The 22,562-nt window shown below is 33.7% G+C and overlaps 1 protein-coding gene across 4 annotated transcripts in view; it reads left to right on the top strand.

Annotated features, from left to right (window-relative positions):
* The window catches only part of LOC148944216 (uncharacterized), a 190,716-nt gene that overhangs the window by 145,411 nt on the left and 22,743 nt on the right, over positions 1-22,562 (top strand). For all 4 annotated transcript variants that reach the window (XM_089100613.1, XM_089100612.1, XM_089100614.1 and 1 more), the window contains 4 exons: positions 2,022-2,219; positions 10,326-10,595; positions 14,943-15,162; positions 21,072-21,279. In XM_089100613.1, the coding sequence (XP_088956739.1) occupies positions 2,022-2,219; positions 10,326-10,595; positions 14,943-15,162; positions 21,072-21,279 (896 nt within the window). The remainder of the gene's footprint in view (positions 1-2,021; positions 2,220-10,325; positions 10,596-14,942; positions 15,163-21,071; positions 21,280-22,562) is intronic.

Raw genomic sequence — 22,562 nt, forward strand, 5'->3', positions numbered from 1 at the left:
CTTTTTTCTCAGAGTAATGTATTACCATTTTCTACGGTAATACTAGTTTGCCCAACTTTGATAGATCACCTTCAGCTACTGTTTCAGATGTGTTTCTCTACTTCTATGGTTCCCGACAGTTTTCTCTGTGGCACAGTCACCTCGGTTTTGAAGCGTGGAAAAACTTCGTCATAGTGTAGTTCTTATCGACCAATTAATATTTCGTGCAATCTTAGCAAAATTTTTGAATATATTCTTCTTCCTTTCATTTCAGAAAGTGTTTGGTGAAAACTAATTTGGCTTTCAAAAACGGCTGGGATGTCAGCGTGCCCATCGTGTTCTAGCTTCCCTCCTGTTGCAATCTATTAACAATAAATTTCCTCTTCATATCTGTGCTCTTGATCTTTCGAAAGCTTTCGATAGTATAGTCCACTCACATGCACTCTATTCCCTTTTTTCCAACAATATTAACCTTTCTATTGTTGTTTTGTTACAGTACTGGTATTCGGACTCTTTTGTTCGGGTAAAATGTGACGGGGTAGTATATGATTCAAAGATCTATCTTCGGTGGGGGGTCTGTCAAGGTGACGTGCTTTCTCCAACTATTTTCATTTCCTATATTGCTTCTATCCTTACATCCTTGCTTTCGACTTTCATTTGTGATGGAATTGATGTCTCGTATCTGGCTTAGGCGGACGATATTCTCCTTGTCAGTCGTTCTAGGGCTAGGCTCTCACATTCTGTCAGATGGATCTCAGATTAGTGCAGGCAGATTGGGCTTATGTTAGACGTTGATAAGTGTGAATATGCTTCATTTAATTCGAGTATGACTCTCCTACATAACTTTGTTTTTTTCTCTAGTCCCTCTGTGTCTCTTATTTTCGGTGGCTTGGTCTTCACATTACTAATAATCTCAAAACACTTCGGGCTCTGACAGTTTCTAATGCAAAAAAAAAAAATCAGATAGGATATTCAAAAATTGTTGCAAATAGAGGGAGGTACAATAGAAAAGTGCTTGGGAAATTATATTCTTCATTTTGCGATCCTTCTATTCTTTTTTATCAGGTTTTCTTCCAATGCTGAAGCCTAAAGATCTGAAATCTATCCGGACTTATTATTTTAAATTTTCTCGGTACCTTTTGTGCCTCCCTCCTTGGTTACGGAACCGGCATCTAATATCGCGATTCGGCCTCCCTGGTTTACGGGAAAAAGTGACTGTGCTTGCGGGAAATCTGTCGTTATCTGCAGGTCTTGCCGCGCACCATAATTTACGTCGTTTTATGTAAATAATTGTTAAGTGTGCGAGTTTTTTTTTTTTTTTTTTTTTTTTTTTTTTTTTTTTGGTCCTTTATGTACTCTGCTTCTTTTTTATATTGGGTAATAAATAAATTATTAAAGGTAAGATCTTAGTAGAATGGCTAGGCAAGAAAATAGGACCGTTTTTGAGCAACTTGGACACCTCTCCCTGGAATGTTGAAAATATTCTTGAAATTATGGTTTTTTACATCAGAAATACTTTTATATAAAAGTATGGGTATCTTACTCAGGTTCCCCACCCCTACCTCCGAATTGAAAAGCTTAACAGTGGACTGGATAACTAACATTTTTTTACGAGGTCATTCCCCATGGCAACTGATATGTCTGATTTTGTTTTGCCCATTCAGAATGAGATTTTACTAATTCCGGAATTAGCTAGAGCTAATTTAAGCCAAACTAAACTTTCTATAGGATTTTTCAGCCAATCAGAAAATTCTATCAAAGATCTGATTGGCTCAAATTAGCGTTAGCTAAATCTTGGTATTAGTAGAAAGTATAAGAACATTTTCAAGAGATGCCTGACTTATGTACTTCCTAATAAGATCAGTGGTTTCTTTATATTTTCTAACATATAAAAACTGCGTATTAAAGCAAATGAGTCGTAGTTCTTAGGAAAGGCAGTCATTCCTGAGATTTTTTAATACCAATGCTTTGAAAAGTTGAGGCCATTTATATATGCGATCCTGTTAATGTAAGTCTATCTTCTTTTTTCCCCTTCTTTTCAGACTGAATACTTTAGAGCCCCTCCTCTTAGAGCTCCGTCTGAGGATGAACCCCTTTCGCCCCTAAGTTCTTGCAGCAAATATGACTTTAGCGGTGCTCCATACATGCCACGGTGCTTTTCTACACCGGCCGGTTTCCTGATTGGTGAACGATCCGAGGGTGACGGGATTAGCACATCACAGTTGGTACAATTTGACGAGGTTTGAATGTTTTGCTATAGTTAAACGTATTGGACCATATCAAATTTACGGTATAACAGTCTATAATAGTATAAGAGTCAGGAGCCCTATCCAGGGGGGAGGGGTTACTCGGTTTGACCCCCCCCCCAATTTTTTTGTTCAACTCGTAATAATAATAGCAAAAACACATTTAAACATATTTTTGTTCGTTTTGTTAAGTTTTTTTTGGTAACGTAAAGTATACTAATTATTAATTATTATTTTTATTGCTATCGGGGTACTAACTTTTATTATTATTAAATAATTATTATTGTTGCTATTCGGCTTCCGATGTTGCTTAAACAATTGGTCGATTTCGTAACAACTCCAGATTCTAAAAATAGAGTTTTACGTGGCTTATTATATTTATCTACGTCTGATTTTTTTTTTTTAATTGTTTATTCATACTAGAGGTATGTAATGTTTACGTTCTCTTTGCAAATGTTTGGTGTGTCAATTTTTTGACAGTCCTATGGTATTATGTTTCAGCGTAAGACGACCGTTTTTCTCTCATAAGATAGCTGAAATGAGGTATTATCCATCTTCCAAATTATATTTGAAATTCGCTTTGCACTTGTTAGATTGAAAAATACGTTTAAACTACGTCAAAAAACATGTAGAATTACAATAAATTGTTCTATCTTTTAAGCAAATTTAGGTCATTGTCTAAGAAACTGTATAAATAATAATACAATTTGGTGAATGATTAGATTCTAAGCTGAGATAATGACAAAAATATCTTGTCCTTTTGATGCAACTTGCAACTGTAATATTGTCGCAAATTTGCTTGATTCACAAGTAACATAGACCTGAATATATTAGATTATTAAGTTTTGACATCATTTCTGACAAAACCCTAACTAGGAGGGGGGATTAAGTGGGTCCATTATTCTAGTCCTTTTCACAAGTATGAAATATTCCCAAAATATAATTTTTTTTTGTTGCTCCATGTTCTCTTATTTGAATCTTACCTGACTTTTCTTTTCATCTTAAATGTTAGCATTCGAAGTGCGTTTATTTTTCTAGATTCGTTCAAGGCGTGTTTTAGTATTTACATTTTCAAACTTGCATCTAGACCACAGATAACCGAAAAGACAGATGCTCGGTCACGACATTTTCTTTTCTTCGGAATACTCAACCGTCTTTCGAACTTCCTATCGCTTCCGAGCTAATAAGTCATACAATAACTTTACTTGGTGTGGTGATTTCTTCTGACCTCTCATGGCGAGAGAATACAAAGACAATTGTAAAAAACGCTAACGGCGAAATCCAAATGCTAAAAACACTGAAAAAATTTCGAATTCCCAAGGACAAGCTGAAACTAATATTTTGCACTTTCATCCGGCCCTTAGTTGAATATGCTTGTCCGGTTTGGCACTTTGCCCTTACCCAGGATGAAACTGATAAAATAGAACGGGTTCAGAAGAGATCACTACAAATCATTTATGGCGGTTCCCCTCTACCGTACTCCTTTTATCTCTAGGAATTTAAGCTTGAATCCCTTCCTCTCCACTAAGAAAAATTATATCAGAGATTCGGCTTCTCCTTCCTTCAACATCCCATCTACCGATGATTCCTTCCCCCATCGTTTGTCCCTAGAGCATCTTGTCCCCCCAACGAAGTGGTGGAGTCGGTTCCGAAACTGACCCCAGTCCACTGCAATACCATGCGCTACAGTAAGAGCTTTGTGCCAAGCTTTGTGAAATACTACAATGATCTCTAATGTTTTATTCTTTAGTTTATTTTATCCTGACGAAGTTTTATCAGACAACTTTATTTTGCTATTTATGACTAAGAGAAATCATATTTGGGCTTTGCCCACGAGAGCTATGTCTTGTCTTTGAATTTAATGAATTTGAAATTGAAAATATTCAATAAATTAGATACCTCTACAGTGCAGGTACATAGACGTTGGGAAGGAACCATTCCTCTCATTCCCCCCTCCCTCAAATAAGTCCCTACATGATAATACCTTTCTCTGTTTCTTATTTTCCCTCAGCCGTTCCAAGTTGTTTGCTGTCCAACTCAAATTCTCTCAAGTATGATTGTCGCGGTGGTATTTTTTTCGAAATTTTGGCTCATTATGGATTCTTTGACGAAACTTGACTGGGCCCCTTTTAATGAAGAGGCCAAAGAACGCATCTTGTTAAATTGGGGTGTTGACAAAAAACCGGGTTTCAGATATTTCTTAAAAACTGTTATATCTGTACTGATGTTCTGATTAATGAGTGATTACAGAAGAATTTTAGCTTTTAATCCCAAAACATTACAGATTCAGTAGATCAATTATCCATTTTTCTTTTAAATTTTGAACTTTATTAATGAAGTCACCTGACGATACACTATCAGTGTAGTTTTGAATTACTATTTCCCATTTTAATTCGCCAAAAATCCAATCTCATACATTTGTCTTATTTCCTTTGCTTTCAGTTAGAAAAATGACTGACTAAATTTATTTTTTCATTTTTTTTTTGCATCGCTATTTTTTGCTAATCCGTGATAAAACAGATCATCTTGGTTTCCATGTAACTTACGCTTCCTTAAGCATAGTTTAGTCTGTAGCTGTTTTAACTTACGTAATCTTGCCAAGATCTTGGTCGTTTTGGTTCGTTAACTTTTATAATTGAAAAACAAAAACTATTGAAATCCATTCAAATAAGTACGCTTGCCTTTCTTTCTCAATTCTTGTCTCGAGAAAAATAAAAAATAATCTGAACATGCATGGTATCTTTTTATCAAAACTGCCTAATTTTCTCGAATGCTGATTTGTAGAGAAAGAAAACAGAACGTTAGCTCTGTCTGGGTAAAGGCCCATTCACAGTGTGATTTTACTAATACCCAGATTTAGCTAGCGCTAATTTGAGCCAATAAGAATTTTTCGTAGAATTTTCTGATTGGCATCAGCAAATTGAATCATTCTATAAAAACGTGATTGTCTCAAACTAGTGCTAGCTAAATCTCATTATTAGTAGTATGTCACTATGAATGCACCTTTAGCTCGAGTTAGAGAGACTGCTCGAGTTATCAGAGAGAGAGAGAGAGAGAAAAACAAATCTGTTTATGGATCTTTTCATCGCATCTGCCTAATCTGCTAGAGCGAACTTTTTTAAATTGAAACACCTTTTTGTCCCTGAACGGAAAACGGAAAGTCTACATAAACATTAAGATGGTATTTATTATTTCCATTGCAGATTTACTCTACCTGTAGTGACGCGGCGAGCTAGGGGTGGGGGTACATAATAAGTTTTCTTATGTATGTAAAAGTGGTTTAATAACCAAACTGTGTCCATTAAGAAGCTGCTATACTGTTTCCATCTTTTACAAACGCATACCCGCGCACGGGGGGGGGATATGTCGTTTTTGACATTATTCCAAAGACTCCCCGCCTCCTCCAGGGAAAATTAAAAATAGTGCCTAATGTTCATTTTCCATATTTTGACCCTCCGACCGCCTCATGTACTCCCTTTTACCTTAAGGTCAGCCCTTTGTGCAGGTGGCATGGTGCTGCGGTGACTTGTTAGTAGCAGTAGTAGTAGAAGTATTAATCAAAATACATTTCAAAGTTGTCATTAAAAATTTGCCATTATTTGTGCAGATATAGTTAATATAATTACAAAATTAATGCAATAGTTTTATTATTAAATACAATTTAAATTTTGTGTATACTTTCTATATAATTTGTTTTTTGTATATACTTTCGTAGCTTTCATTAAAATATTGTCAAGCTCAACTAAAAATCTGAGTGATTTTTTTTTTATTATTAATTATTAAACTAATTATGAACTAAATAGAATATTCGATTAATATACTTATATGTAATATACTGATATATACAATATGATTGTTATATAATTAAATGTAAATAAATGCAAATTAAACCAAGCATAAATAATTTTAATTAAATTCAGTTATTGTTCCAAATATTCTTAGAAGCCTTCACTGAAAATTTACAGAGTTCGAATGTAAATGAAAACGAAGCAAAAATGACAAAAAAACGAAAACATATTTTCATTTTTTTTTATTTTTTTTTTAGTGTTCGTTTTTAATTTGAGTCACTTCTAAGATGAAAACTATCGTCCCCACTGCGAGAGGGCGTACCCAGTATTTTTGTGATCTACAAGAGAAACGAGTAAGGATTTCTTGGTTTTTCGTCTGCGGTTGGGGTGGGAGTATGTCATAGAGAAAGATTTAGAGGAAATGGGAACTTCCTGGGAGGGTGTAAAGAGGAAGGCTTTGAATAGATAGGGATGGAGGCGGAGCGTTCGTAGCTGTTTTGGCCTCAGGAGTTTTTTTGCTGCGGTAAGCTGTTAGTAGTAGTAGTAGTATTTTAGGTTTTTATCAGGATCAATTTTTTGTTCCTAGGCTTAAATGAGAAAAAAATGTCATCATGAAAATATATCGAATATATAAAAAAACTGAATGAAATACAGGGTTTTGCCGAATGATGCGACTTCGTATTCGTGTCTAGTTTATTTTAATTAGGTCAGTGTTTTCTAATTGTGCATTTTTTTAAAAGTTGTTTTAGAGGTAGAATAAGTTTTTTATCGATACGTTCACAAAAATGGGAAGAGCCCCTCATAAGTATCATAAATTTGAGCATATTAAATACTCAAGGGCGCTGAAGCTATTCAGGAGGGATGGTGGAATTTACATTATAGTGATTATAAATAGTGGGGAAATATGATTACTAGAGGCGAAGATGGAACCGATTATTAGTAAATTAGTAACACACCAGGTTCATCCTTCTTGATAAGATGATTCCGAAAATTTGAACTTTTTGTATTACTTTTCTATTCTAAGTTCAATAAAAAGTTTCATAACTTCCAGCATCAGTGTGTGTAATTACACCTTTCTTCAGGATCGTTGCTAGCCAAAATGTTGGGGGAGGGCGATGAATTTTATCGTATTGAGCAATTTTTTTTCTCGAAAAGGGGTATTAGACTAGATAAGTTTAAGAACCACTTCGCTAGAGTAATATTTGTCACTTTTAACTCGAGGTACGTCTCGAGTTTAAGTGCGAGGTACATCTGTTCCTTGTGGCCATAACCAAGAACCTAAGAACACTGTAGATACCAAAGAACAATATAGGCTACGCGTCTTTTCTTGGGTAGAGCACACTTTATGCATGGCACTAGTGCCATGAAAATAGTGGCGGATCCAGGATTTTCTTTGGGGGGGGGGTGCAAAATAGGTTGATCCGATAAACTTGCGTTAGGAGCAAGTTTAATTGACGGAAAATTGCGTTAATTAAGTAAATTACACTATTTGAGACCATATTAGGGGGGCGCCCTCTTCGCCCCCTGGATCCGCCACTGATTAAAAACCAACCTATTGAAAACGTTGCAAATTCTTAGCCTTAAAATTTATTGACCGAAGTGCAAAATATTTCCATATACTACAAATGCATTTTGAAACAAAGGTTTGCGTCCCTCCGTAAGGAAGGAGGCTTCTTTTCAGTAGCTCTGATGTAAGACTTTAGGTCCGATAAATACTATCCCTGTGGAAAAAAGGGTTGATTGAATCTTCTTCTGCCATCTATAGCTTAAAAATTGCTCTTCAAGAAATCGTAACTTTTGGTTATACGAAGAATACTGAAGGTATATACCCTCGATGCTCAAATTCAGATTATTTTTGCTACAAGACTTAAGTAAGGTACGGATTTGTCATTCAGGAATTTGTAATTTACAGGATAGGGCTATATCAAAAATTGATATGCCTGTTTTAAGTATAGGACCTTTTTGCAGGGTTGCCAAACTCAGCTGAGGCTTTTTATGGTGACGTTGTTGATCAAAAATCTGTTCTGGCGAGATAAATTTGATCAATAATCGCATTCTAGCGACCAAACAACGGTTTTATTGATCAAAATTGTCGATCCATAATTGAGATCGTTGTTTGTCATTCTATTTGGTCATGTATAAGCGGGAAATATCAAAGATGAATTTCATTGGGGAACGGTTTTTTTGTTCTTAGAATTTCGAAGAGAAAAAACTGTTACTTTGCCATTTGTTATTAGCTTGGTTTCTTACCTAAAATAATACAGGAGATGGTACTTTCTTTTGAATTCCCTCCACCCTTTCCACTCAAAAGGATCCTGGGAAAATTTTATTGTATTTAACTAAAACTTTCAGAATTTGATTGGACAGTGAAAAGATGTATAAAAAGTGAAAATTAAAGATGTAGCATGAGCCTTAATTGAAAAGAGTAAAACAATGTCTAATTAAACATGGGTCTAACATAAAATAAGCTTCTTGTTAATTATACGGAGCACACTCAAGAATTTTGCTCTGTAAGATCTGACAAGAACCGGATTGCCTCTCTGCAATTGATTATGATTTGCTTATTTTGAGTGAAAAAACTACGATGTAGGTATATTGTAATTTAATTTTTAATATATAGAGGTGGTTAAGGGTTAGGTATTTAATGTAGTGCGTTCAGGGTGGCCTGCTTTCCATAATTTTCTGCTGTAGTTCCCATAATTTTGTTTCTAAAGTATTATATTTTCATCATATTTTGGTAACCGGAAACCTACCGAAAATAGTAAAACAATGTTGGGTTGATTTCGAAAATATTGTCGTTTGTTTCCAAGAGCAATAAGAATTTGTGTTCTCGCGGAAATGGTTGTCGCTTCACAATTGCTGATAAACGAATCTGTTCTCGTGATTGTTTATCAACAATTTATTCGCCAGAAAGGGCCTCTAAGTCATTTTTCTAAATTATATTGTCGAATTCTACAGCCTTACCCTTTGTACTAGCACTAGTCACGGAACATTATACCCCTGGAGAAGTATGCTCTACTTAATTCACCTTGAAAACGATTGTTTCCTGCCTAGCTGTAATTCATCACGTCGCACTTAGTTACTTGTTTTCTTTATAAATACTGCAATATAATCAAATTTGAATTAAATTGTTGAGTCATCCTTTGGGAAAGTAGCGCCTTGACATTTGTTTGTTCGCTTTTTTTACTATTTGTTTTTGCAATGCGCTAGCGACGTGTCATATCTCACGTAATAAAATATTGGTGACGATTTAAAGCTGTGCTACGATTTTCTGCCATTTTTATTTAAATTATGGAAATTTTTCATGCAGTTTTCCTTTCTATATTTGAGAATTCTAGTGGATAAGGCATGTGTGACTAAGTCATAACATCATATAAAGTTTCTCTGAGCTGTAAATGAGCATAATTTCTATTAGGAGTCGAATTCCACTTAGCCAACTGGATTTTACGTTATTTTGATTATTTTGAGGATATTTTGTGAGACCGAACAAGTAGCACATAATGTAAACCTTACTAATTTAAGCCCCCCCCCCCCATCCAATTTGTTTGGATTCGTAAATTGGTCTAATATTTTTTAGAGTACTTCTAGGGAAAGCTATCTTTTTGGTAACATTTATTCTTTGGTAACTTCCGTTCTGTTAGTCCAAAACCCCACTCTCTCCGGAGGATTGTGTCTAAAACATGTATCTTTTTGCATTATTTATCTTTGATTACAAAGAGAATTTCGCGAACTAGGATTTATTTTGTAATTTAAGGATATTAGGTCCGACCGCGCTAGTATTTATTTCTTATGGGGTCAGACTGATCAAACAGCGCTTAATTCAAAATTTACCTTCATCCCATTCTCTTTTTTTACTCGTAGACTGGTCTAAAAAAAAAAATCTTAAAGAACGTTTAGGGAAAGCTATTCTTTCGGTAGCCTTTTATTTTTTGGTAAATGACCTTCTATTAGTCCAAAGATCCCTACCATTCTCCGGAGAATTATAACTAAAACATGCATCTTTCTCCATCAATTATCTTTGATTTAAAGATAATTTTGTGAAAGAAGAAAATTTATTTCTTATGTGGTTAGACCGAGCGAGTGGTGCATAATTCAAACTCTACCTGGTTTACGCCTCCATCTAATTTTTTTCAGCTCTTAAATTGGTCTAAAAATGCTAGAGAACGTCTAGGGAAAGTTATTATTTTGGTAACTTACTTCCTATTGGTCCAAAGAACCCATCCTTCTCCGGAGGATAATGTCTAAAATATGTATCTTTTCCATCATTTACCTCTGATTGTAAAGGGAATTTATGGACAATTTATTTTTTAAGGATATTTGGTCAGACCGCGCTAGCAGCACAGAATTTTGGTCAGTGAAACCTGATGACGGTGCTATACAGATGAGAACTTCTCCTGATGGAACAGACAGAAGCCGTTCGAGGTCCCAAAGCATGTGCGAAAATGATACACGACCAAAAAGGGTTCTTAGAAGGCAGGAAGCGGTCACTATGTCCGATGTTTCTACTTGTCATCTTGGAAGTTCTGAAAGTCTCTTGTCTGAGCTTGATTCTATGGTTGGCTCTGTTGAGTTCAATTTGAAAGTGAGTTCTACTTTGTTTGTTTAATTGAGTTGAATTTTCCGTATCTTGTTTTTTCCTAGAACATTTAGAAAAAACATGCTCTACCTTACAGTAGGTTTAAACTATTCAATTGTTTTTCTAACTCTGAATAAAATACTCGAAAAATATCGATGATTTTTGACATTTTTTATTGGCCAAACCAAAAAAACGAAAGAGAAGAAAAGCAAAAGGCCAACGAAAATTCTGGAAGCAAAAAAAACGGATATTCCGAAAATACAACTGCTTCCCCTCTTGAGCAAAATTAGAGAAAGTCTCAAAAAATAAAGTTCATATTTTCTGAGTGAAATTGAGAACGATTTAGTCCGTTATCAAAATATCCGTTTTTGTTGCTTCCAATATTTTCGTTGACCTTATAAAACCCAATGTTTTTTATAGCAAGCCAATGTGGTTTACGAAATTATCTTTGACCAAGCCAAATGGTGTGGGGTAATTTCATTTCCTTTTTTCTAAATGTTCAGAAAACCAAATTAAAAAAAGTTTACTGTGTGTAAAATCGGCCCCTAGTTATTAGTGAAAGGCTTTGAAACGGGAAACATATGGACTGTTGTATTTTTATGATCATCAGTCTTATTTATAATCTTCAGTCTTGAATTATTAGGTGTAGATAGTTCTTCACTCACTATATACTTATTTATATATAATATTTTAAATTATAATATTATAAATTTTAAATATATATATATTATAATATATTATTATAAAAAAATATATAATATTTTTAAAAGGGAACTTCTTGACCGTCTTGAAGCAGATGTCAAAAGTTCTTCAGTGAAATAATTTTTAATATTCAAGATATGGGAGATATAGAGGTTTTGTGATTTTTATAATTTTGGTAAAATTCTTGTCGATGGGCTTTTCTGAAGGGGAAGTAATTTGAAAAATTTTCAGTTTCAATTTTAATTATTATGCCTACAAATTATTTTTTTATTAATTAATTAATAATTTATTAATTATTTTCATTTATTAACCACGCCCTCTGCTTCATTTAAATAAAAAAATACAAAATAATTATAGCCGTCACATTATTTATTTGAAATTTTTGCCCCTAAAATTTCTGCGCCCAGGGCTAGTAAACTAGCCGACAAGAAAATTCTTGTGGATGTGTTTTTCTGAAGGAAGTACTAAAAAAAAAAAGAAAAGAGTAGTAATGCTCGATTTTGCAATCAACACTCTTTCTAAATGTAAGGGTTGCTGCCATGACAATTGCACCCCTTAACGGGGCTAGACATAGCCCTTGGCCCTAGGCTATATACAAAACTATAAGAGAGTAATATAATAATGATTGTTTTACTTTATGATGTTCAGAAAGTTTTTTATAAATCAGATTTTTATGCTTATTCCATTTTCACCCACGCCTTTAAATCATTTTTAGATAATATATTTATCCCAATTTTCTCGTTATTCTATAATGACGTGTTACTATAAATCCAGGTTAAAAATAAAATGTCCGTTTAACGAAGAAATGAAGTAATCTGAAACAGTGAATTAATATATTATTTGTATCTTCCCCCATTAGAATAGGGGAGAGGGCGCAGTTGTGACGTATGGACCAATGCATAGGAAAGAGAGTTGGTTTGGGAGTCGAATGATGCTGCTCCTTTGTTATTATTTAACCATGAAAAAATTATTTTTTATTAAATTATTTTTTATTAAATTAAATTATTTATTATTTTACGATTGTGACGTCATTCATCATTTTGTGCATGAAGAATCAGTTTTTGGTCAAAAATTGTGTTTTATTTTAAATATTGTTTTTAGTTAATTAAAAAAGGTTTCTAAATATAGTAGCCTCCTTTCAAATGAGTCCTTAAACAGCTCTCTGTGATATTCCAGTAACTTTAGGACTACTGCATCTTTATATTCATCAGCCTTTTTTATTTATTTTCTTCAATCTTTTGTTTATAGTTTAAAATTTGTCAAGAATCACTTTATTTTAAAGGAGGTGGGAAAGATGATATGAATTTTTGGTTGAATTACATTATTTTAAATGAGAAAGTGGGAAATACCACGTGAAGTTTTACATGAATTACTTCATTTAAAAAAAAGACAGCCGGAAAGACGGCATGGATTTTTAAATGAATCACTTTATTTCAAAGCAGAAAGTTGGAGAGACGACATGAATTATTAAATTAATGACTGTATCTTAAAGGAGAAAGCGGGAAAGATGAGATGAAGTTTTACATGAATCACTATTTATGAGGGAGGATGTTGAAAAACGACATGAACTTTTTCATGAATCACTTTATTTTAATAAAAAAATTCTGAAAGGCGACATGGATTTTTTTCATGAATCATATTATTTAGAAGTATAAATTGGGAAAGACAGCATGGATTTTTCCATGAAACAATACTTTAAAGGAGAAATTGGTAAACAACGTGAATTTTTACACGAATCACTGTATTTTAAAGGAGATATGGAAAAGACGTCATGAGTTTTTTTATGGATCACTTTTTAAGGGGAAAATGGGAACGACGACATGATTATTTTTTTAATGAATCACTTTATTTTAAAAGAGAAGGCAGGAAAGACGACATGAAGTTTTTCAGGAACCACTTTATTTTAAGAGAGAAAGTTGGAAAGACGACATGATTTGTTTTTCATGAATCACTTTATTTTAATAAAAAAATTCTGAAAGGCGACATGGATTTTTTTCATGAATCATATTATTTAGAAGTATAAATTGGGAAAGACAGCATGGATTTTTCCATGAAACAATACTTTAAAGGAGAAATTGGTAAACAACGTGAATTTTTACACGAATCACTGTATTTTAAAGGAGATATGGAAAAGACGTCATGAGTTTTTTTATGGATCACTTTTTAAGGGGAAAATGGGAACGACGACATGATTATTCTTTTAATGAATCACTTTATTTTAAAAGAGAAGGCAGGAAAGACGACATGAAGTTTTTCAGGAACCACTTTATTTTAAGAGAGAAAGTTGGAAAGACGACATGATTTGTTTTTCATGAATCACTTTATTTTAATAAAAAAATTCTGAAAGGCGACATGGATTTTTTTCATGAATCATATTATTTAGAAGTATAAATTGGGAAAGACAGCATGGATTTTTCCATGAAACAATACTTTAAAGGAGAAATTGGTAAACAACGTGAATTTTTACACGAATCACTGTATTTTAAAGGAGATATGGAAAAGACGTCATGAGTTTTTTTATGGATCACTTTTTAAGGGGAAAATGGGAACGACGACATGATTATTTTTTTAATGAATCACTTTATTTTAAAAGAGAAGGCAGGAAAGACGACATGAAGTTTTTCAGGAACCACTTTATTTTAAGAGAGAAAGTTGGAAAGACGACATGATTTGTTTTTCATGAATCACTTTATTTTAATAAAAAAATTCTGAAAGGCGACATGGATTTTTTTCATGAATCATATTATTTAGAAGTATAAATTGGGAAAGACAGCATGGATTTTTCCATGAAACAATACTTTAAAGGAGAAATTGGTAAACAACGTGAATTTTTACACGAATCACTTTATTTTAAAGGAGATATGGAAAAGACGTCATGAGTTTTTTTTATGGATCACTTTTTAAGGGGAAAATGGGAACGACGACATGATTATTTTTTTAATGAATCACTTTATTTTAAAAGAGAAGGCAGGAAAGACGACATGAAGTTTTTCAGGAACCACTTTATTTTAAGAGAGAAAGTTGGAAAGACGACATGATTTGTTTTTCATGAATCACTTTATTTTAATAAAAAAATTCTGAAAGGCGACATGGATTTTTTTCATGAATCATATTATTTAGAAGTATAAATTGGGAAAGACAGCATGGATTTTTCCATGAAACAATACTTTAAAGGAGAAATTGGTAAACAACGTGAATTTTTACACGAATCACTGTATTTTAAAGGAGATATGGACAAGACGTCATGAGTTTTTTTTATGGATCACTTTTTAAGGGGAAAATGGGAACGACGACATGATTATTTTTTTAATGAATCACTTTATTTTAAAAGAGAAGGCAGGAAAGACGACATGAAGTTTTTCAGGAACCACTTTATTTTAAGAGAGAAAGTTGGAAAGACGACATGATTTGTTTTTCATGAATCACTTTATTTAAAGAGAGGATTTGGGAAAGACGACACGAATTTTAACATGAATGATATTATTTTAAAGCAGAAATTGGGAAAGACAACATGAAATTTGACATGAATCAATTTACTTTAAAGTAGAAAGGGGGAAAGATGACATGATTTTTTTTTACATGAATCACTTTATTTTAAAGGAGAAAGAGGGGAAAACGACATGAATTTGTATATGAATCACTTTTTTTAAGGAGAAAGTGGGAAAGACGACAATGAATTATTTCGATCGTCTTGAAGCCGAAGTTAACAATCTCCGTGCCAATTGCTTGGAAATGGATCAAGAAATTGAGCATCTGGCCGATGACGAAAGTGATGAAAAGCAGCAGCCTAGAATGTTATCAAATGTGTCTAGTTGGAGTTTGTCTTCTTTCTCAAGTGACATGTCTCTTGATAAAAAACCACAATTTAGAGGTAAGAGTAGAATATGTAGTACGATTGCCACAATTTAGTCTTAATTGCTACTTTTGTTAAAAATACATAATCTAGATGTAAAATAGTATAATAAAATAAGTGTTAAATAATAGAGTTTTTAAATATATAGTTTTAATTAAATTAAGTAATAGAGTTCAAATTTAATTAATTAAATACGGTAAATTAAGTAATAATTATAATTAAATTATGCAATTAAATTAATTAATTTTTAATTAGATTAAATAGTAGAGCTAATAATAGAATTATTGATGTATTCAAAGCATCACTATTTACATATACTATGAAGCTCTAGCATCCTTTAAAGAACCATGGACACATTTAGCCCCTGGATCCATCTTAGTCCGTTCGTAAAAAAGTCCGCATTTTTCAAAGTTTTGTTTTACTAAATTATGAAGTTATGAGGTTTTATGAAGTTTAAAGCAGAATCACATTTTCGGTTGGGAGAACTGGGACATCTGGGAGACCGCACATCTCCGTGAAGCTATGGAGTAGGTTTTTTGTTAAGACAGTAGAACCAATTACTTAGAATAATTATATAAGTAGAATTAAAATCAAGTAGGTGTGGACATGCATCATGCCATGGCTAATTGTAGAAAAAGCCAAGACAGATAGTCCGAGTGAGTGAGAGGCAATTCTGCGATAAGCCCGTCTGCTGAGGTCGAGGGACGAAGGCCTCGACCGAGTCCGTTGATTTTGAATTAAAATCAAGTAGTTGCGGACATGCATCAAGCAATCAAGCATGCATAAATACTTTTGGAAGCAAACAAAATTATGATTCTGTGAATTAACAATTTGAACTGGATTTAACAGTTTTTCGTGATTTTTGTGCCTGCCAATAAAGAAAAACATGGATGTAAAATCAGCAAAAAATTATGGCAAAACTTTATAAATCAGTAAAATAAGAATAGTGGCGTGTACAGGATTGTAGATTTAGACAACGTTGATAAAAATATAGAATTTGGAGTTAAACACAGTTTAGTTACAATTGCTGCTCTTGGTAAAAAAAAACAACATAATATGATAATAATAATAATATATAACATAAGAATATAATAATAATGAGTTTAGCCAATATTATATTATTTCTTTCAGAATTAAATGCCTATGGATCCTCTTTTAATTAGATATGTTAAGGATTAAAAAAAATAAAGCAAAATGATCCAATCAGTGCTTATTTTGACAGTCATATTTAATTTGATTATTTGTATGTATATAAGTTGTGCTTTTTAGTCATTTATATGGGGCCAAGTCTAGTCTCCAAATGGGGTGGGACTAGACCCCGGCACCGCGCCGATGAGGGAAGACCGGTGGCGGCGGGACCAAAACAGTGCGTTGCCGCCGCGCCGCCGGTAAGATGTCGGCGGCGCGATCAATGTTGACCGCAAACATTAATGTTTTCATCAGTCTTTCTCAAATCACAGCTTAACTTTACAACATATTCGATCCTATTCATGAGTTCAAAAATTCACAAGTCGCTGGCTGGAAACTGGTCTTCTTCGTTATTCATCAAGAGAAGTAGAAATTTGATAGAAACGTAATGGCTCTGACGTTTCAGAACCCTTGCATAATACGAGTGGTTAAAGTATCTATTAGCTATGTATTCTTAACATAAATAATTATCAAAATTAGTAGTTTTTTTTCATGGAGCATTACTCATACAAAACTTCAAATACCGTATCACAAAATTCGTCAGTTATCTGGGTAAAAACTTTGAATATAACTTTGAACTTAGAAGCTTAATTTTTTCATAATGCCCTTTGCTTATATCTGTTTTGTCACCTTTAAAACAGTTGAAATGGGCGACTTTGATATTGATTGTTTTTTTTTTTGCTCTTTTGGAGTTCCTAAAAAGCCTTCTTGTATTAAAACATGGTTTTTAATAACAATTAAAAAAAAAAAAAAATGCATTTTAAAGTTTTTTTTTTGGCTTCTTTATAGAATATGTGTCATGGAGGCTAAGGCTGAACTGCTGCTTTTTTATTGCTTTTGGCTGCTCTTATGGATATTATTCATTTTTTCTTTTCGGGATTCATTCCAAATTATAAACTCGTAAATACCAAATATCAGTCAAATTATAAACTGCATCTAAAAGGAGTAAATTTATCAAGTTGAAAAATATATGATGAACACCTCACATGAGAACGCTTCAATTACAATGAAACAAAAAACACTTAATGGTTTATTCGGCATGAAGAAAAATGAAGTGCCAGCTATTTTCTTAGGTAAAAAATGAAAAGTTCATCCGTTTTAAATGTAATTAAATGAAATAATATGCAGACTGAAGTAGCTCAAGGAAGATGTTGAGATTTTCTTCCCAGTTCGTCACTTTTAATCCAAGCAAAATCTTAGGACACATTAGTATCAATTATTGAGGTTAAGCTTTGATTTCCAAATGCCCACAAAAATTACCAAATTTAAGAAAGTCACAACAATAAGTCACCGGTGGTCAAAATACTCAAAAGACTCCTCTTCGATCCCCACCCAGGCTCAAAGCATCTGCTATTGTCATATCCATGGAAATCTCCAAAGAGCTTCTTTTCAAAATAGCTTTCAAGCGTAGTTAGAGGTATTTAGTTAGGGGTATTTCTTCAAAGCTTTGAAAAAAGGGTTTTAATATTCCAAATGTTACATTTGTTGTATTTGTGCATATTTTTGGTAATCATTTGTGCGGTAATCGAATTTTTTAAACACCTTTTAATTCGCAAGAACATTGAAACATTTAGTCCCCTGAGGTCATAAGACTATATAAGACTCCTCCTTGAACCTCCTAAATTGAAAGCTTTTATTATGACCTGGCCTTTTAATGTAACTTGGGCACTGGACCAAGGTCGCCATTTTCACTCGAGCGCAACGTTAGGTGGGAATGTAGATATCGCTCTCGTCACGCCAATTCGTTTTAGTGTGGATCTGCCTGGTACTTATGAATGAATGTTTTCAAAGTAAACCCGTTTCATCAATAAGAAAAAAAAAACGGGTTCGACGCATATGTCCCTTTCCCTTTGGACGATAAAACCATGCAATTGCGGTATCAAGTATAACTCACGAAAATCTTGTTAATTTTTGTCAACTTTTCAACTTTTTGGCATCCCTGCTTTCAATAAAAAAAAATCAAGGTACTATTACTATCACCCCTCCCCTCCCTCTTCTCTGGATACCATCTTGATAGATTACCGTCTTTGCTGTAAATAAATAAAAAATTAACTTATTGGTATCCCTGCTTTCAAAAAGAAATCGAGGTTTTATCATTTAAATATGTTAGGTCACTACCCCCCCCCCCCCCTCTGGATACCACCTTGATAGGATACCGTCTCAGCTTTACATTAGAAAAATAATTTACTCAATAATTAAATATGGTTCAAACAAACACGCAAAATTACGTTAAACAGCTTAGTGTTCCTTGAAAAAATTTTTTAGGGTATGAGTAAAGGGGTACAAAGACAACAACAAAAATGTCGAAACTATTCAGATATACCTCAAACTTTTGGAAAAGTGAGTCATAGATTCGCTATGTCATTCAATAAGATACAAAGAATCTAATTAAAAGAGAGCACACATAAAAGCCAAATTAGGCCAGTAGCCTATGAGAAATCGCAAAATACCAAAGACAATAAACAAGTCCTACTGGGGGGCCCTGGGTCTATCAAAATATTTCAATGGTTTCCCGTGGAATTTGATATCATTTTCTTCTGTCTCCACTTTAAATGAAAAAAATAACTATCTTTTTGGCATTCCTGCTTTCAATAAAAAAAAAATGAGGTATTATCATTTAAAAATGATAGCCCCCTATCCCCCCCCTTATAGGCAATAATTTACAATTTATTTATGAATCATATTTTTGGGGTAACTTCCGTTTCAATCTTTAATTCCCCAACCTTGTACATAGCCTAGTCTATAGCTAAATTTTATCTCAATTGAAGGGTGTTTTTTTTTGGGGGTGGGGGGTAAAAATGTTCCAAAAAGAAGATTGTATTTTATATCAGACGTTCAACGATTGAGTATTAAACATTAAAAAAATCTTATCTAAAAACAGCAAAAGAAAAAAAAATTCTGCAAATTGTAGAGACAATCTGTCGGCTGTCAATTTCAAAATCCAACTGAAGGCTGAAGCTGTATAGTAGTGAATGCGTTCTATAATTCTATTCAACTTGAAAATAAAATTCTTGACTACGAATGATGTAAGAAATAGCGATCGGGAAACTGCATTTGAAATGATTTAAACTCATTTCATAAAGACGATACTTTTTTTGTCAACATATGAAGAACTGTGTATATTGCAATATTTGCAATTGCATTTTGCATCTGTCTGGTTTTTATGCAAAGTAACAAAAGAGACGAAAATTAACGAACAAGAGAAAAGAATTATGGTGTGCAATGTAATATTTGGCAGGGAAAGTCACTGGTGGCACCGTGATTGCGTGATTTTCGGGGATTCGGGGAACTAATTTTTTTTTCGGGGTGACGCATAGATTTTCGGAGAAATACCCGAAAATTCGGGGATAGTGTAAGCCCTGCTTGATTTCTAATCAGTAAAATTGAAATACTAAACCATACGAGAAGGAAAAGCTCCGACTTTGCGGTTGACGCAATAAAGAATTGCCGCAAAATTAATTTAAAGTCGACCAAACGCCGCCGCCTCTTCGACGGCGGTCGATCGGGCCTCTCGTCGGTGGCGTTCGGTCGATCCGCCGGCGCGACGCCGGGGTCTAGGTGGGACGACTTCACAAGAAATATTTGAAGTACCAAGGAAAATGAAAATAATTTCGTAAACCACATTGGCCTGCCATCAAAAAGAGTAAAAAAACACAAAAGAAAAGGAAAACAATAATGGTGCTTTATACAATCAATGGAAATACTGGATGAAACAAAACGGATATTTCAGGGGGATGGGGTGGCAACCGCTTTCCAGAAAAAAAAAAAATATAAATATGTTCACATTTCCCGAGCAAAAATTTTAACGATAAACGCCACATAAAAAAAAAAAAAAAAAAAAAAAAAAAAATCTAAATTAAAAGAATTTAAAAACAAACTGACAATATGGAAAATCTTTGAAAAAATCGGGTTATCTTTAAAAATTAGGAAACACCAGATTCAATCTTTAGCGAAAAATTTTAGATTCAATGTACAGTTATGTAGTTTTGGTAGTGGTTCCCGCCAATGAAGAAAAACATGGATATAAAATCAGCAAAAAAAAGCAAAAAACTTACGGCACTATACATCTTAAGAAGATGTCGCTTTCCTTTGAACGTTTAGTTGTCTTTGGCCATCGCCAGATTCCAATGTTTGAATCTTTACGGACGAATTAGTTTTACTTATTTATTTTTCACGGTTCAACGTTGCAACACTGCCAAAAATATGATACTGCTTTAAAATTTCACAATTTATTAAAAAGAAAAAATCTTTGAAAAACGCGGTTTTCACGTATGGATATACCTAAAATGGGTTCAGGGGCTAAAAAGGTGTATGTTTTTATGTCCTTGGCACTTTAAAGGAAATTAGAGCTTCATGGGTATGGGTGAATACTACTACTACTACTAACAACTCATCGCAGCACCAAGCCGCCTGAGGCCAACACAGCTACGCACGCTCCTCCTCCATCCCAATCTATTCAAAGCCTCCATTTTTACACCCTCCCAAGAAGTTCCCATTTCCTTTAAATTTTTCTTTATGACGTCCTCCTACCTCAGACGAGGATGACCTGCTTTCCGTTTAGCCCTAGACGGTTGGCGGAGAAGGACAATCTTCGGTAATCTGTCTGAAGCGATGAATATATTAGGGTGGAGGAGGAGCGTGCGCAGCCGAGTTGGCCTCAAGTAACCTGGTGCTGCAATAATTTGCTAGTAATGTGTTGCTGTTATTAGTTTTATAGATAAGTTTGTACCTCTTTTTAGGTCATTTTTCGATGACTACAGTTGGTGCTAGTCTTTTAATTGACTCAGATTCTCCAGACTCTTCTTTAGTCACTACTTCTCCTACAAGTGGATCCATGGAATGGGACTCACCAGTACATGGCTGGTCATCTGTCTCTGCGAAGAAACATAACGAAGCGACTATTTTTGAAATTGAAACACTGCCTTCTACTACTAAGTCAAATCCTCAGTAAGTTTTTTTTTTACCAATAAGCAGTACTATGATAGATAGTTAGATAGATATATTTATTGATTCACACGAAAGCCCATTTGGGCCATGGTGACATACACAAAACAAGCGAAAAAATACAGCAAGAAAACATAAAATGAAAAGACACTAAAACTTATTATTTAAGAAAATCATCACGATACCTCATATCTGCCCGGACAAACTTTCCAATATTATTTATATTTAAGTAACACCTGTTTCTAAAAATTTCCAAAATACAATCCCTCCCCGACCTCCTTACCAAGCGCAACGCCCTACATGTCCCTAAAAAATGATGCAAAGACTCATCCATCTCTCCACACACACAGGGCAGATTTGTTCCTACAGTCTCGTTTCATTCGATTAATGTAAATTTAAAAGTGTTATGTGACATGTTTAATAAGCTAAAGTTTATTGCATAATTCCTAAACTGATCCAAGTTTTTGTCGTTTGATCCTATCCATTTGCTCCCATCTTTTTTATTTTCAAAATATTTGAAAGTTTCTGTTTTTCCAGATTGTATTGTATCTTTTAAAGCTTTTGAGAACGAAATGCCTTTAACACGATTGCTCGAAAAAAAAGTAAAGATAAAAAATTGACAAATTCATATACAAATATATAAAAAGTAAAAAAAAATGTACCAATAACTACTCCTTTTGAAAAAAGGAGCTCCTCAGCTCCTCAGTGAAGCTCCTCACTCAGCTTCACTGTTCCTCAGTGAAAAAACTAAGACAATCTTTTGAGGTTTTTCCCTTTCCTGCAATATTTGTGTCTTGTACTTTGATGTCTTTTGAGTCATCCGAGTCAACTTGCTCCATTTGTTTTTAGTTTCAATTCTCATGCATAAAGAAAACCTTTGAATTGAGATTCTATGAATATAGCTTTCTTTGCTGGAAAAAAATATGTTCACCTACCAATGTACAAAATAAAATACGAAGATTTTTACGCAGTGGAATGTCGAAGAATATCAGCTTTCGGAATATTTTGTCAATGCTCTATATCGATTTATAAAGATTTGGCCATCAGAAATATACAAATTTAAACTTTCTATTTATTTTATAACCCAAAGAAATAGAATATGCCTATTTTCGGAATATTTTAGGTTGGATGCAAAGAAACTTGGGCCTTTGGTTGAAATTTATTTAAAATTATTTATCAACTAAAAGTGCTACACTTAAATTTGTTCAAGGTATTACTTTTTTAAAAATGTTATTATGTTGGTGTTTAGTTCAAAAGAGTGCATGCACAAGACTTTTTCCTGAACG

This window comes from Artemia sp. Qi Xiang Cuo, chromosome 14, assembly GCF_049724085.1.
Source record: "Artemia sp. Qi Xiang Cuo chromosome 14, ASM4972408v1, whole genome shotgun sequence".
NCBI classification, from domain to species: Eukaryota; Metazoa; Arthropoda; class Branchiopoda; order Anostraca; family Artemiidae; genus Artemia; species Artemia sp. Qi Xiang Cuo.